Genomic DNA, 17334 nt, shown 5'->3' with positions numbered 1-17334 from the left:
CAGCGAAATATATGTGTATGTTAATAAGACGATGCCATGCCAAAAACACCCACCCACACAAAGAAGTTGGCTTCTGAAACAAGCAGCAATCACATACACACACACTACATAACTAAATTAATTGTAATTATACTATTTATATTAACCTCTAGTAAATTGTTTATCTTAATAACTCAACTTGGCTGCTGGCTCCAGTCATAGCTGCCAATCAAGTGCCCCCAGCCAGCTGCTCGCTATTCTCAGTGACTACAGAGCTTCTGGATACTGCTTCACCTCTTCCCCCCCACCTCCCACCCCTCATACCTCAGCAATGTGGCCTGCCTGAAGGGTATGCTTACTTTCTATTGGCTGACTTGGTCAATTTCTATTGGTTGAAAACAGTCAATGCTATAAGGTACAGTACATATTTGTGTGAAAGTTCTTTCTGGAAGAGGGGACAAAAGCAAACCATTTTGGGCAACCAAACCAAACAGGATTGGATCTAAAGGTAACTCGTGCCAGTGGAAAGGCACTTCAGCTCCCTGTCCCCCCCAAATCCTAGCAACCCTGCTGACATGCTTGGTGCCCATCCCATACTATTACAGGGGGTCCCTTAACCTCCAGAAGCAACCTTTGGGGCAGGCACAGGGGGGTGGGGGTGTAATGGGGAGGAGGGGGAGCCAGGAAAGCCCTGTTGTGTTGGCATTTCTTGGATTCAACCCAGCGAGTGATAATTTTCATTCTAAGTTCCACTCGCACTTTTCTGGATCCAACCCATAGATTTTTGTCTTCGCTTATGCTTGGGATGTTCTCTGAATGCTATAGATGTGGTTCTCAAAAGAGAGGAATAAAAGTAAGGCAGGTATAAGGCATTCCTCTTTTCAAAAAAAAAAAAAAAAGCTGGGATAAATGATCTCCAGCCTTAATTGCTCTGGGAAAGACCTTTAATAAACCCCTAATGTTCCTCTGCAAAACCCCACTCACCTTGGCGATCTGCACACACCAGTTGAGCATCAGCTGTGGGCCAATAGCATCCTTGTTTTTGCGGACGTACTCCAGCAGTGAGCCCAACGGTACGAGCTGCGTCACAAGTTGCAGCTGGGTGCCAGTACAGATGCCCAGGAGACGGACAATATAAGCATGGTCCAGGCTGCCTATCGCCAGCATGTGCTGTACAGAAACAGAAGCAAAGAACACAGAATCAGGGGAAAGGTGAAGACAAAGTGCTGAGTTATGCCCCGAAGCAAAGGAAGGAACTGGTAGAGTTCCAAGAGAAATAGCGCAGTGCTGAGTATCGGCAGAGACAGCAGTGATACCAATTAGACAGGGCTTGCCTCAGACTTCACACTGCCCAGGATGAATGAGCCAGCCTGCCTGTGCATGCACAGCTGGTCAGCCTCTTCCTCTAGCAGTGGCAGAGAAGGGCTTTCAAGAGGGTACCCGACATGTGCCTTACATGCCGGCTTCCGAGGTCAGATGGTCTTGGCCAGTGCCAGATTGATGGCACTGTCCAAGAGGAACCCTCTAGGAAGACTGCTTGCAGAGCACATGGTCGACAACTCCTTCAAGGCGCTTTCTTTTTCGCTATTGGGGAGCTGCTGTCTTTAATGTTCATGGACAACATATTCTGGACACAACTAGAAAAAAATTGCCATGCCCGAACAGTGACCCACATCTGCCGCCCAAGGCAAGGACTTATGCCCACCTCAAGGTTGGCCTGGCCTTGCAATCGGGATAAACAAAGACTCCATGACCATTATGACCATATTTATTTATTTATTAAAACATTTGTATCCTGCCCTATATTACTAGGATCTCAGGGCGGCGTACAGATAAAATTATACAAACAATATAAAACAATATATACAGACAGCTAAAAACAAATCAAACCATTAATCAAGCTAAAACCTGTATAGAATTTAAAGGCAGTAAAACCAATTAAAACAGTTAAAACAATGTGCAAGCTTGGTGAATTTAGCCATCAAAGGCTTTGTTAAAAAGCCATGTCTTTGCTTGGCGTCGGAATAAAGTCAGCGTTGGCGCCAAGTACCTTAGTTTACTTAAAGGGTGGGGAACTATAAGGATGTGTGTGTGTGTGTGAATAAACCCCCACCCACCCCCATCCAGCTCTCCTTGGGCCAGATGTCATCAGGAGAGTGGCCACAACCCCTTATGTCAGTCAGTCCTTGACCAAAGCACTCCTCCAGCCAGCTCCTTTGCGCTTGGGCTTTCCCAGATCAGTGATTGGAGATAGCAAGTGGAGATTCCCCTTAGCATGCCACTCGCCTTCACACTTTCCCTGCCAGATCAGAGATAACAGCGGGAATTCCTCTCCCCACTAGCTTCTAGGGGAGAGGGGACCGGGGGGGGGGGGGCTTGGCCCCATGGGCTGGGCTGGTGGCCCAAATTGGGCCGTAGGCTGGTGGTTCCCCCGCCCTGGTTTACTGCATCACCCAGACCTGTACTCTGAGATGTGGAATTCAGCTCCTATCAGATTTCAAAGAACCCCAGGGACAAACTAGACATGTCATGGGAGATCGATGACTGGATCTCCTCCTGAAATCAATGCTGGTGGAATGGGGTCAAACTTCCCCATCTGCCCCAATTTAAATCACTCTCCTACACCTCCCTTCAGGCTGCTATTAACCACAGAGGGAGGGAAAGTCAAGGACCGGTCTTGTACTTGTCTTTTTTCTCCTTGAGAGGTAATAGTAACTTGCGGGGGATGCATTTAAACTCGAAAAATGGTGGAAGGGGTAAAAGGTAAATAACTCATACACACGCCCCACCATGACCTTGACCCCAGAGCCACTTTTAAGCAAGAAAAGGGTGTTGGGAGATCCAATTATGGGATCTACTTTATCACGTCTTCTTTGGTCCCCACCTTTCATATCAGAAAAGATGGGCTTCTCATTAGGGTTACAGTGAAAAGCCTGAAACAGTGACATCCGTGTTCCATAAATGGTCTGGAAGGAGGTGGGACCTGGAGAGAACAGTCCTAACTCCCCCACCAATCACCCTGCTGGGTACTTACATCAGTGACAGCATGGAAGGTCTGGCGGCCACTTAGGTCCTGGATAACCTTGATGCTCACGGGGATCTTGAGAGAATCTCCTTCCGGAATCCAGAAACCCTGATGGAAAAGACAGCCAGGGGAGATGGATAAATAAGTCAGGAAGTGTCGAGGAACCAGTGGGAATCCTACTCTTCCAAGACACCTCTCTCTCACCCAAGATGGGAACAAACTCTAGTGAGGCTATTTTGCACCTGCAAGATGGGAGCAAACTGTATTAGGAACCCACCCACCTTGCTCTGGGGTGGGTGGGGATTTCTCCCAATGACTTCTCCTTACAACTGGGAAAGGGAGCTCTTCTCCCATCCCACAAAAGACAAAAGAAGGTTCACATTTGCCTTTACTTCCAGACATAGAGTAGTTGTAGCTAATGGGAGATCTGTTGGCCATATCTGGCCACCACCCTGATTACTTGTAGCCCCATCATACCCTAAGCAAGAAGGGGCAGACCTAGCTAGCTCTGCTTCTTGAGCAACGTCACTGCACTGGCCAAGGCAACACTTCCAACCAAGCCAGCAGTCCTCCCAGCACAAAATGTGCTGATGGAGTGGCTAAAGTGTTGGAATGGGAGTTGGGAGATCTGGGTTCTAGTCCCCACTCAGCCATGGAAGCTCACTGGGTGACTTTGGGCCAGTCACAGACTCTCAGCCCAATCCACCTCACAGGGTTGTTGTGAGGATAAAATGGAGAGGAGGAGGAGGAGGATTATGTATGCCGCATTGGGTTCTTTGGAGGAAAATAGGTGGTATATAAATGCAATAATAAATACATACATACATACATACATAAAATGAAAAGGATATGCCAGAGGCCTCTGTGTTATCACAAAGGCCTGGAGCAGCTGCTGACTCAGGAGCAGCACTTAGCAGTGCACAAGGCACCATGTCTGCTGGGTGTAGAATTTGCACTACATACCCAAGGGCCCCATGCCAATGCCTGCCACCAAACAGGTTAGCTGGAAAGGATTTGCCTCCTCAGTCTGAACAAATTGGCCATCCTTGCTGTATAGAACCAATAGGCCTTGAGCGGACTACAAATAATCCCTTTCACCAGCTCCTCTGCTTCTAATTCGTCCATCAGAGATTCTGGCCTCATCTACACCAAGCAGGATATTGCACAATGAAAGCAGTATGAAAGCAGTATATAAAAGGCAGGAGCCACACCATGGATGTAGTGGTATGAAAGCGGTAGATGGTATGTGTCAATGGCCCCCAACAGTTGTCAGTGCACTTCAATACCACTATAAAGCAGTAGTGTGGCTCCTGCCTTTTATATACCGCTTTCATAGTGCAATATCCTGCTTGGTGTAGATGAGGCCACAGTCTTCTAGCTCTGAGCTCCTTTCCAAAGGCAGCACACTACTCGCTGCCTCTCTCTTCCCTGCTGCTTGAGAAAGCCTGAGAACAGCTTAACCCAGGGATGGGGGACGTGCGGCCCTACAAATGTTGTTGGACTACATCTCCCATCATCTCTTGCCGCTGGCTATGCTGTCTAGGGCAGATGGAGCAGCAGTTCAATGACATCTGGAGGGCCACCTGTTCCTCCCTCCCTGGCTTAACTAGACAAGAGGCAGAAGCTGTTTCTTTCAGGCCCAGACTTACTTTGTGCACTGTTCCAAACACGCCTGATCCTAGAACTTTCAGTTTTTTTAATTCCGTCTCCTTGAAGATTCGGGCCAGGACCTTATTGGCTTTTTCACTGGGATCCAGGGGCTCCAAACTCTACAGGAACACATGACAGAGGGGGGGGGGGGGGGAGAGAGAGAGGCGGGGGGGGAGGAGAGAATTTAACCCATTCATCTCCAGTATCCCAATCTGACAGGGGGCATCACAATTCACAATCCCCTTTGCTCCTCATTGACCTTGCAGCAGCATTCTGGTTTGTTAACATGTGTTCCTGGTCTTTTGGATTATGTCTGCAACTGTCTAGCGCAGCTGCTAGATACCATTGTGGCGCCAAACAAACCAATTGTGAAATTCTTTCAGATACAAATGGTCGCCCCCACTTTTTAACAGAATTCATAGCCCGCCGCTATTTTCCATATTTCTTATAGAAGAGGCATTTCTAATTCCAAAAAGCCCCATTGAACTGGTACTGTAACGCCTATAAACTTCCAAAGACGCTAACCCACGAGTAAAGGTTCTTTTTCTTATAATAAGATGTCCCCCATTTCAAGGTATATTTTATCATAGATTCAATGCAAGCATATATATGCCTACTTTAAATTAAACCCCACTGGGTTAAATTTAATTAAATATATATACCGCCCAAATGGCAGATGGCCTCAGGGTGGTTTCTTATAACCCCCAAACAATGTAACAACAACAAAAACAATATCAAAATATTAAAACATTAAAACTATGAAAGACCGTAAAGTTAATAATCAGAGCAACAGATTAAAGATTAATGCTTGGAATGTCTTAACCTGGGCTCTAAACATATGCAGTGATGATACCAGGCAGATCTCCCTGTGAAAAGCATTCCATAGATTGGGGGGGGGGCATTACAGAGAAGACTCTTTCTCTGGTAGCCACTTCATTGTTGGTGGTGGCATCCAGAGAAGAGCCTCCAAAGAGAGTAACTTCAGTGGGACTTATTCCCAGGTTAGTGAGTATAGGATTACAGCCTTTGTAGGCTTTTGTCCCTCACTGGAAAGAGACTATGGTCCAACTTCTGCATAACAAGTGTAAGCTACCCCCCCCCACTTGCCTCCATATGTTAAAACTTTAATGGGGGGGGCATCACAGTAATGGCCCAACGAGCCCAGTGCTCTGTGATCCATGGGGCAGCACAAGCGTACAGTCTCACCTCCCCTCTTTCCAGGTATCTCCGCATGGCTCGCTTCTTCTGAATTTTCTTGCCACGGCAATATAAGAAAGAGAGCAAGACGCAGGAGCAGAAGACGAAGAGGCAGCCCACCACCATCACGGCGATCACGGTCGGGGCTGTCCTGGGATGCAAACACTGAGCGTTAGGGCCACAATTCCACACAAATGCAGCAAAAGTACTGAAAGAGGTACTGAAGGTTTTAAGCAACCTGAGAATCCCAGCTTTCATTTTTTTTTTTAAATTAAGTTTCTGGTCCTCATGGCTGCAAACAGTAGTTTGAACGTGTGGTGGTAACGCTTGGAAAATCTTGAACGTGAATGGGGGAGGGAGGGGAGAGAGATTGGAGGCTGAATACAATTTTCACAGATCAAAAGAAAAAGCATCAGTGACTTCCATAGTTCCCCACCCTTCCCATGATTATCAGAGGTAGAAAAAATGGGCAATGTAAGAAAATGGGCTTAATTTGCATTTGGAAATAAGAAAACTGACCTACTTTACATGGTTGTTCTAAACATTGTTGAGAATACGATACATGGAACACATGGAACATTCTAAGGTGGGATATACACACTATTACAAGTCATTTTTCTCACAATCATTTTTAGTGCACGGTACACTAAGCCTTGACATTAGCACGATGCAACAGCAAAAGAGCCCTGTATTTGGCGAACGAAGCAGACATGCAGGCCCCCAGAGGTGAATCGCTTCCAGCATTTCCCAGTGTCCTTAACATCCCTGTCAAAGGACTTGCGGAGGGTTCTGCATCTCCCTCAGTCTCATTTGCACCAATGGCATTAGAAGAGGATCTTTCACACGGAGGTGGGAACTTCCTCCTACCTTTTAAGGGAGAAAACAGGCACGGGAAGGAGATCAAAGGGCGATGATCCACGCCCTCGGGCGACAGGCAGGGGCCTGCTCCGGCCCTGCCCTCCTTTCATGCCCTCCTTTCATGCCGCCCACAAAGGGCCTCCGGGTAAACTGGCATTGGTGGGAGAGCGTGGGGTGTGATTGTAAACGGGATGGAAATGAGAAGTGAGAATGGGGTGAAAGGAATGCCCCTTTCCAGCCTGCACTGGATAAAGCAGAGCTCTCTTGGGGTGGTTTTTTCTTTTCTTTTGTTTTTGGCCCCAAATCTATATTCTAAGAGTTGCTTAGTTTTCTTTCTGACCAGCCTGAGTCTTACTGCTATGATGAGGCTGCCAGCCCAAATGTCAGACCCTCTGTTTACAGGAGGGCCGGTCTTCTTAGCTAGAAGGGCAATAAAAGCTGAAACAAGCTGAAACAAGCCGGGGGTGGGTGGGGGGTGGGGGAGGGCACGGAGAAGAGGTTGAGAGCTTGGCCAGTTTTCCTGGCTTGAAAGGCAGCTTCATAAATCCCCAGGATCCCAAATGGGGTAAATTTGGAGAGGATTTGGGAAAAGCAACTAGAAACAAGTGCATCTTAGAAGAAAATATCAGAAGAAAGCAAAGGGTGGGGTGGGGCATAATTTGATGAAATCCCTCAATTTGTCTTAACTAGATCTTAAAGGGTGAAGTGGGGGGAAAGGCTTCACCTTTAAAAGAATCCTGCAACTACTTAGCTTCCAGGGGTAAACTAACCAGCCATTGGGGGCTATGGGGCCAGAGGATATTAAAATGGTACACAGAACCTGTTGGGTTCTCCTCCAGGTATTTGAGGCAGGTCCTCAAGGGAAAGCCCCTCCCCCCCGCACCCTGTACAGATTCCAGAAGAGAAAGAATATATCTGGTTTCCACTTTAGCCAGCATTATCAGAATAGTAATATTCAACAGTGTTATTGTAATTGTTTTCAGCTATTTAATTGTTTCAGATTTTGTATCTTAATTTTTTTTTTAGACTGCGCTTGATTATAAGGTTGTATTATAATGTTGTCATTTTTCTATTTATTTTTGTGAATTGTTGTGAACCGCCCAGAGAGCCTGGGCAATATAGAAATGAAATCAATAAACAAATAAATAATATTGGTTAACATTTATATAACAGCCTTTGAGTGTTCCACATACAGTGACCAGGTTCGCACAATACCCCAGCACGTGCCAGGGGTATTTGCATAATTATCCGTGGCAGCCCAACTTGTCATGTCATGCAAACCCAGCCAGGGTAGCTTGTGCTGTGGGTAACAAGCCCTCCAGAACTCATGGCCTGTTGTCAGGTTCTGGGTGGCTTGTTACCCATGGCAACAAGCCACCTTTGGCCAGGTTCACACAAAACGGCATGCTGTGCTGCTGGGGATAGTGATGCTGATCTTCCCCCGCCCCCGGCATGCGACAGGCACACATGGGGCAGGAACACAAACCCCCTTGACTCATTTCCCATCTGTGATCGTATGAACAAGGTCATTGGGGTTGGATCCTGATTTATTCAGACTAGCCCCAGTGCAATCAATGGGACACGTTACTAATACACTCTAAGTACGAGTAAATCTGGATCCAAACCATTAACTCAATAATCCTTAGAACTACCTTGTAAGGTAGGTTAGTATTATCATCCCTAAATTGCAGATGGAGAGGAGGACCGAAGTGTAATGCCTAAGGCCCAGCAGAGCAGAGATTCAAATTATGGGCTGACCAGCTCACACTTTTAGCCATTCTTGCATACATTACACACAAAGCAGGTGTCTTCCACTGAGTTATAGCTCATTAAGTCTAGAAAGGGCTTTGCTAAAGTTTTTGCAGGACAGATCCAGGCATTAGTATGCTAACTAATACTGATTATCATACAAAGAGACAATGCAGTCCACACCACATCTCAAGGAGAATTTGCACCAGTGTACATATTTACCATTTCAGCCAGACACCTTATTCATTGTGTCTGCTCATTTATTTTGGTGAAGGTAAAGATGATACCTTTTTCTTCCTTAATCTAATTAACAATCTTCAATTTTATATTTTGCACATTTAAAAAAAAAAATCTCAATTTTTTATTGATTTATTGCTTTCTATTTACTATTTTAAGTGTCTCTTCATTTTTGCAATTTTTACTTTGTACAAGCTCCCCACTGCCACCACACCTGGTCAGATTTTAATAGCTACCTGGCAATAGGGAGTTCCTCAACAAAGCAATCTTCAATCAGTGGGCCATCACACCTACAAAAAACAGAACCAAATGATTAGCCTGGGAGATAGGAGTCATAGAGCAGGTTTGCACAATGCAAGGGAAGTTAATAAGCCACTGTGCCTTGTTCAACCCCCCTTGCACGTGCCAGCTCATTTCCCTAAATATTTTGCCAGGTGCAGGTTGTCATGACATCCAAACCCAGTGACCATGGCTTATTAACCACCCTCCTGTTGTGGAAACCCAGTGTAGGCTCACCTCCTGCAGAGGCAAATAGAACACTGCAAAATGTGGCTCCCTCAGCGGGAGCGGATCAAAATCCAGGCTGCTAGGCATAATTCTAAGTGCTGGGGATTGGCTCCAAAAGCCACTGCAGCTGAAGCTGCCCAGGTCACAAAGTCTATCCCGTTTCTTCCCCAAAGCTGGGTTCTATTGTTTCTCTCCCCTCCCACCCCCAGTGCTCTTGACTTTTGAAGAACACACCAGTTGTGGCTCTGAACCAAGCAATGCTGGCTACATCCATGAATCTTGACCATATGACTATCTGTGAACATGCTCCAACGGCTACCTAGGGACCCTACCATTATACCTTTACTTAAGTCAACAGGTGGATGGCTCAGCTCTGGTGGACCCTTCAATGTGGGAACAGGAGCCCTTGGCATCTTTGGCTCTGTCCCTCTCTACGCAGTGGTGCAGCTAAGTCTGGATCTTGGGGCGGAAATCCACAGGCTGGAGGGTGTGTGCAAATGACCAGCCAGAGAGCAGCAGCAGATGTGGGTATCATGGCAGCAGACACAAACTCCTTTTTAGTCTTGTGGTCATGATGGTCCGATTATTTATGAGCTTAAAAATGCACAACTGCACATGCTCAGAGAATTATCACCATCATCATTATTTAATCAGAGTTGGCAAACATTCTAACATATAAGGAAAGCAGAAGCAGATGTAAAGCATGAAATGGCAGGTGTGTGTGTGTGAGAGAGAGGGAGAAAAGAGAAGTGTTAGTCATGTGCTTCACAAAGGAAATAATACATGTGGCCACCAAAAGGAGACCCCATAAAACGCTTAAATCCAGGATCTAAAATTACCTAGATGCACCTCTGTTTCACCTGCTCATCTTTGAAAGGCACCTGCTGATTCTCGAAGTGTTTTTATACAGGGGTAGATAACTGGTGGCCCTTCAAAGTCTTGGCCTACAACTCCCCTGATCCTTCACCTTTGGCTATGCTGGCTAGGCCTGATGGGAGTTGTAGGCCAAAAAATCGGAAGGGCCGCAAGTTGGCCGGCCCTGCTTTTATAGGGAAGGCAATTGGTTCTCCTTCACATATCTTTCTCCCTTCCTCAACCATCTAAATATGAGTCAACTGGATGCCCTTTATTAGAATATTGGCTTGCAGAGCAACTGAGTGACAACTGGCAGGGGAAGGAACTATACAACCCAAACAGTTGTTCCTGCTGAAACCCCGTTTCAACTCTTACCCCTGCGTGCAGTTCTCATGGCATGGCCAGCATTCCTTATTGGCATCAGGGAATTTGAAGATGAGCGCCTTCTCCCCTACGATACCCTCGGGACATCTCTCTACACAGTGTGGCCCGTCCTTATAGTTTGCACAGGTTGTGCAGGCGTCTGCACCCTGAGGAGCAAAAAAGAAAAGAGAGATGAAAGTCATTGGGGGACCATTGCACGCCTCAGCTCAGACGCCCATGGAGGGGGAAAGTCCCAGGTACGACTCCCAGGGCTGCTCAACTCGGATCAGAGCAGGCAGTGGGTTCCCAGAATAGAAAAGCCTCGCTGTCATATTCCCTAGTAGGTTCCTTTGTCGTATCAGAAACTGGAAAGAAAGACTTGAGGAAAGCTGCCCAGAGTGCCTTGAGTTTATAGGACTGTGGTGTGGGTCCCTGGGGGTGACTTGGGATTTGGCAATTCTTGTGGCAGTTGCCGAGTCCCTCCCGTTCCTTCTCAAGATGTAAACTGTAAACAAATCAGGTTTTCACTACTGTATCCCTAAGTCTCCAGTACTCCCTCCACAAAATGGTGCCTGGCCCTCCATGGGGTGTTGTGGGGAAAGCAACTTGCAGCCCTCCAGACGTTTCAGCCTGCAGCTCCCATCAGCCCTAGCCAGAATAACTAATGGAAAAGGATGGTGGGAGTTGTAGGCCAAAACATCTGGGAGTTGTAGGTCAAAACACATAAGTTGCCGAGCTCTGCCCTGCATGGCCTGACTTCTAAACTTTCCCTAACTCAGGGGAAGGGCAACTAGGGACATTTTGCCACCTCAGCATCTGCAGTTTCCAATCGGAAACTGGAGCCCCTACGTCACCCTGCAAGGTCACAAGGGGTGGGGGGTTCCTCTCTGCAATTCATCCCGTTGGGGTCTGGTCAACTGGCACTGCTTGCTGCTCCACCCTCGCGACAACAAAGGATGGCAGCTGCCACAAGCAGGGGCTTTAGGGCAGTGGCTCCTAAACTTTATCAGAGGCAGTATGTACACCAGTTGCTGAGCACAAGGGTCGGGGGGAGCCATTGCATTTGTGTCCTGTGGTCGACAGCTGGTTGGCCACTGTGTAAACAGAATGCTGGACTAGATAGACCCTTGGGGGTCTGATCCAGCAGGACTCTTCTTATGTTCTTAAACTTTACATCTTCTTCCCAAAGAGGCACGAAAATTCACATTTCTGTTGGGCTTTAGAAGAGGATGCAAAGCTTCTCTTCTCCAGCCAACATTTGGCTAGCTTTGTTTCATTGTGCGGCTAGCTTTTGTCTTTTTCTGTGCGTTTTTTATGTATCCTTGTTTCATTTTGCTCTATCTGTGTATTTTAATGATCTGTTCACTGCTCTGAGCTTTGGAAAATACCGAATATATATATTGCAGTATATCTAAAATAAAATAATATGGTTTACACTGCAGGGGGAGCGCCATACTAAAAACAGGCCACCCCAATCGATTTCTTAAGCATTTGGACAGTGCTTAAGGAGAACGGCACGACTCTGGGCCAGCTGGTGGGGCATTGGAGTTGGCCTGGCCTGCACCCATCGCTTGGGACTGACACCTCAGAAACCACCCCTCTCCATCTGAGCCCTAGCACCTGGTTAGATCTATCGCTACATGAGGTGAAATTGCCTGCAAGGAGCAGGGTCTTTGCTGCTGTGTCCCCAGGGCTATGAAACAACTTCTCAAAGGAGCTTCTTTCTGGGCTTTCAGGAAAAGCTGCCTCTAGTCAGGAAAAGCCTTTAGCCAAAGGGCAGGTCTTTGACATTATTTTAGATGTTGTGAGCTGCCGCATGCAATTGAAAAGGCAGGATATAGTTATGGGGATATAGGCATACCGATCCATTGCAGGTTAGGCCTCCCTCGATCCTCTGGCACTGTGGATGACATGAGAAGCACGCACCATCTTGCACAAATTCTCGAACCTCCCTACACACAGCAAAGTGGAGAGAGACAAGATGTTACAAACCTGGGGATGGGGGGAGGAAGAAAGTGCCTGCAGTGGGCTATTCTTACCCCTCATAGAAGCTGCAGGAGTCAACACAGGTTCTTTCACGGCTGTAGTTATGGCAGGAGACACATTGGTCCGGGCCAGGCCCCCAACAGCCGTCCTCAGAGCAAAGGGGGTCACAGACTTTTCCCTCTTGGGCTGGTAGAGAAAGAGAGTGCCTGGATCACAACTGGGACAGGGGACGATCTTACATTGGAGGGCAGGTGCTCCCTAGAGGGGAAATCCCTCAAGCCCCATTCTCATCTACCCGACCCCACCTGACAAATTGATAAAAGGGAAAGCCCTAGAGTCAATGTTTTAAACCCAATGTCAATAGCAATGGTCCAATTTCCTAGGTGTCTGCCCATCATCATACCTATTGCATATCTCTGTCATTACAAATAAACACGCTCAGCGCCCAATTGCCTGATACAACTAGCACCAAAACGCCACGTCTTCCACTCCTCAGGGTCCCTCATCCCTTCTCTGCTGCTGGCACACTCACTGCATTTCCTGGGGACTCTGTTCTTCTTGATGTCAAGGTCCGCGCGTCGGCGAGAGAGACGTTCCCATTTGATAGTGTTGTAATAGCAAAGTTGCTGGTTCTCAGTGATATAGACCTTTCCAGCACTGATCTCTCGAAGCGAGCGGAAGTGCAAAGAGGTCACATTTGAGTTCTTCATGATCAGCAAAGAAAAACCACCACTAGGAAAAGCACAAACAGAAGGTAAGTAGAGCCGTGCTGGATCAAAGGCCTAGCTAAACCAGCCTTCTCTTTCACAGTGCCTTGAGTGGACCCACAAGCAGAATATGAGCACCATAGCACCCTCCCACCCATGTTCCCCAGCAACTGATATTCAGCGGCCTCTAATACTGGAGTAACATATAGCCCTCAAGACTAGTAGCTTCAGGAAGAGGAATGGGGCACCGGCTGGGAAGATACATATTATTCCTTTAGCTTACAAGCATTGGGAGGTGTGGGCCTCTTTGACCGTACAACATGGGCAAGTGGCAGATAAGGGTGCAGATACTCCTGAGGGTGCAGATACACAGGAAGTGTTCTTGTGTATGGGAAGCCAATCAGGTTCCAGACTCAGCCACCATTGCCACTGTGATGTTTCAGAATTGCTTGCCCATGGCTCCACAGCAAATGTTCTGTTGGCATCACCAGGAGGACAAAGTAGCCCTAAGGCCTTCTACAACTCAACAACAAGACAAAGAAGGCTGGTCAAGGGAGCAATACTTACTTATACAGGCTGCGTCCACCAATGGTGACCAGATTTGAGAAGACACTGAAGTTGTGCATGTGTTGAGGCCATGATTGGATGTTCAAGTAACCTGGGAGCAAGAACAGAAGGTCAGTGATTCCTGATACATCTCTCCCACCACCACCGCTGCCGCCGCCTCTTTCATGGAATGGGTAGGCAAGGGGTAAACAATGTCATCTTTCATTTGTAACTCTCCTGTGCTTCCCCACTACTTCTTCCATCTCTTTTCTTTCCACAAAAAATCGTTAAGGAGGAAAAGATGGAACAGCTGCACAATGACTTCTGTTTCACAATACTAGGAGCCCTCCAGCTGGAAGCAACCTCTGTGAGAATCCTGTATACAAATTTCACTCTTTCCCCGACTTCTAAGAACATAACATAAGAACATAAGAAGAGCCTGAGGGTCCATCTAGTCCAGCACTCTGTTCACACAGTGGCCAGCTAGCTGTTGATCAGGGACCAACAAAGCAGGACGTGGTGCAACAGCACCCTCCCACCCAAGTTCCCCAGCAACTTATGCACACAAGCTTACTGCCTCGAATACTGCAGGTAGCACATAGCCATCAGGGCTAGTAGCCATTGATAGCCTTCTCCGGAATTTATCCAACCCCCTTTTAAAGCCATCCAAATTGGTGGCCATCACTACACCATGTGGTAGTGAATTCCATAATTTAACTATGCGCTGTGTGAGGAAGTACTTCCTTTTATCTGTCCTGAATCTCCCACCAATCAGTTTCATGGGATGACCCCCGGTTCTAGTACTTTGAGAGAGGGAGAACAATGTCTCCCTATCCATGTTCTCCACACCATGCGTAATTCTGTACACCTCTATCATGTCTTCCCTTAGCCTCCTTTTTTCCAAGCTAAACAATCCCAGCTGTTGTAACCTTCCCTCATAGGGGAGATGCTCCAGCCCCTTAATCATTTCAGCTGCTCTTTTTCCAGCTCAATAATATCCTTTTTTAGGTGAGGTGTCCAGAACTGTACACAGTATTCTAAGTGTGGTTGCACCACAGATTTGTATAAAGGCAGTATGACACTGGCCATTTTAGGGGCATGGGGTAAAACTCTCCTGCTAACTCCACACTCCCCAACAGGGCAACAGTGTTGCGCTCTGCAAGCTCCCCTTTTTAACAGCACACCTGTGCTCGTCTTCTGGTGTCCTGTGGTCTGAGAATGTCTTGGCTGCTCCTGCCTCAGCCTGTATAAAACCAATCTCAGCCCAGTTCCAGCTAGTCACAGGAGAGATATGGAGCCCCACAGGTTTCCCCAGATGAACAAGGACCTAGAGTCCAGTCTTTCACCAGCTTTCCATAATACTGTTCCCAAATATTATGCCCTCTAAACCCACATCCCCCTCTCTAACTTTCTATCTACCCTGCCTGTTTCTATTGTACCGACAGCACACTGGACACCGCACTGAATACTCAAGGGGCACAATGTACATTAGACAAGGAACGTGCAAAGCCTCCCATATCTGTCCTTGCTCTTAATAAAGAGTTATTTGCACCAGAGCTCACCTGTGATCTCTCGCACAGTCTGGAAGACGTTGAGTTTTTCTGGGTCCAGGGCACTTATGTTGTGATATGGGTCACTGTCAGAAAAGAGCAGAGATGGTCAGAACCAATGGCTGTCCTCAGACTGGACCACTTTGAAAGGGAGTCTGGCAACATCCTTCTTCAAGAGTGACTCTACAAGATTACTTATTATCTTATACATGCTTTCTGTAACAGCCCATTAAGCCCCAGTTGTTAGGGGACTGTTCTATTTTCTAAATAAAGCAAGAAGAAAAGGAAAACAAACTAATATATAATGCTTGAACTTAGGTTCTTGGGTTACTTTCCTTTTAGCCTTACCATTTTGCCTTTGGGAAAGGAGTGTTTCTTGACTGGCCACGCCCCTTGGCAGCCATGTTGTGAGAGTGCCTACAGCAGTCTCAAAATTCCAAATGTATCCATCAGCCTGAAAAGCTTGTCGACCACTGAATTACAGGATGATCATGACTACTTTATTTTATGTAATTTACATGACTATGGCCTGGTTCAGAACACACTAAACCATGCTGCTTAACCACAAAATAGTTAAGGAATTCCCTTAACCATTTTGTGGTTAAGCAGCATGGTTTAGCGTGTTGTCTGAACCAGGCCTAAGTGTACATCCAAGGCTGCAATGAGCTTGTGAATCAGAATAAAAGCTCATTGAGCCCTTGGCTATCAAACGCATCACACTGCAGCCCAATACAGCTGGAGGGCACCAGGTTAGGAGAGGCTACCATAGAGCAAATCCCTGTCTTTGGAGATTAACTTTCAAGATCTATTCTCAGTAGGGTTCAAGTTCCATTTTGCTTCAGATGAGAAAAAAAATCCCATCACCTGCAGTCCAAAGGAATTCTGGGCCCATTGGGGATTTATCTATGATAGTGGTCCTCTCTGTAGCACAGCTGTTAGTCAATAGTCATGCTCCTCCCCAGAGATGATTCCCTGAGTAGAACTGATGCAATGTGGCTGCCACATAGCCATTCTATCCCACCTCACTAGTAGTAGTGTTTCAGTGTTCAGCCCACAATTCTTGTATACCTACCCTTTCAGACCAGTGATAAGGAAGTCCAAATTGCCCAAGATTTTGGTGCAGTTGATGAAGTGGTGAATATTGCTGGCATCCACTGTCTGGTATTTGCTTTCAGCTCCTGTCCCTTCACAAGCTGGAGACAAGTCAGTGATAAGTGTTCAGGGAAGTGAATGGGACCAGTTTAACCTCCTACCCCAGACCCTTTCCTGGAGCTGATGGAAGAGGCAAGGATGTCTTGGCAACTGGGATCAGCCTCACGCTTTGGAATGGCTACAAGTCAGGGGGCTAACTACCACTTTACTTTTTGGAATCAAGGTCTGCACTGGAAAAAGTGACACAGCTATATATGGAATATGGAAAGAACCGTGTGGCTTTATGTGGCCTACCCTTCCAATACTTAAGAAGGGGCCAAGACCCAACAACCCTACATCCTTTTTTTAGCCTCGGATCTCATAGTATTGAAACAATGGGCTAGCAAGCTATGCCCCCCTCCCCAGTTTCACCAATAACACCCCTACTTTTCCACCCATCCTTTTATAGTAAAGATTGTGTGCCTTTGGGAAAGGAAGGGGTTATACTGGATCCGACACTTTTATGAAGCCCCAAAAATCAATCATTGGTCCAGAACTCCAATTAGAGAGTTTAGATTATAGTTGGGTTACCATTCATCTGGTTATTCATCACATAGAGCAACCAACTATATGTGAACAAGCCACTTGTACTTTTAACCACCTTCAAAACTATAATGTACACTTGTAATCTGCTGGGTAAGGGGCTAATTCCCCAGATTTACAAAGCCATAATTTCTGCCTCATTAACACCTTTAGACTCACTAAAAACCTGATGGGTGGAAGATCTAGGTGAGGCAATTGATGAAATTCAGTGGAATAAAATCTGGGACAAAATACCCCTTAAAATAATTTCTGCACAAGTCCAAGAGAATGCTCTTAAGGTTATTCACCAATGGTATATGTATCCACAACTTCTTAGTAACATTAATAACACCATTTCAGCATCTTGTTGGAGGAATTGTGGTAGTAACACTACTTATTTCCATATGTGGTG

At 46.6% G+C, this 17334-nt stretch overlaps 1 protein-coding gene across 1 annotated transcript in view; it reads right to left on the bottom strand.

The window, feature by feature from the left end:
* Positions 1–17334, bottom strand: part of ERBB3 (erb-b2 receptor tyrosine kinase 3) — an 89637-nt gene that overhangs the window by 9653 nt on the left and 62650 nt on the right. Inside the window, exons 9-20 of the mRNA XM_063119983.1 lie at positions 16282–16402; positions 15222–15295; positions 13681–13771; positions 12939–13138; positions 12460–12592; positions 12282–12372; positions 10433–10587; positions 8932–8985; positions 5861–6002; positions 4654–4773; positions 3014–3112; positions 964–1149 (exon numbers count right to left, since the gene is read on the bottom strand). Coding sequence (XP_062976053.1) covers positions 964–1149; positions 3014–3112; positions 4654–4773; positions 5861–6002; positions 8932–8985; positions 10433–10587; positions 12282–12372; positions 12460–12592; positions 12939–13138; positions 13681–13771; positions 15222–15295; positions 16282–16402 — 1466 coding nt within the window. The remainder of the gene's footprint in view (positions 1–963; positions 1150–3013; positions 3113–4653; positions 4774–5860; positions 6003–8931; positions 8986–10432; positions 10588–12281; positions 12373–12459; positions 12593–12938; positions 13139–13680; positions 13772–15221; positions 15296–16281; positions 16403–17334) is intronic.

Source organism: Elgaria multicarinata, chromosome 3 (genome assembly GCF_023053635.1).
Source record: "Elgaria multicarinata webbii isolate HBS135686 ecotype San Diego chromosome 3, rElgMul1.1.pri, whole genome shotgun sequence".
In the NCBI taxonomy this organism is placed as follows: domain Eukaryota; kingdom Metazoa; phylum Chordata; class Lepidosauria; order Squamata; family Anguidae; genus Elgaria; species Elgaria multicarinata.
The sequence above is the reverse complement of the archived record's forward strand: the minus strand, read 5'-3'. Positions and strand labels throughout refer to the sequence as shown.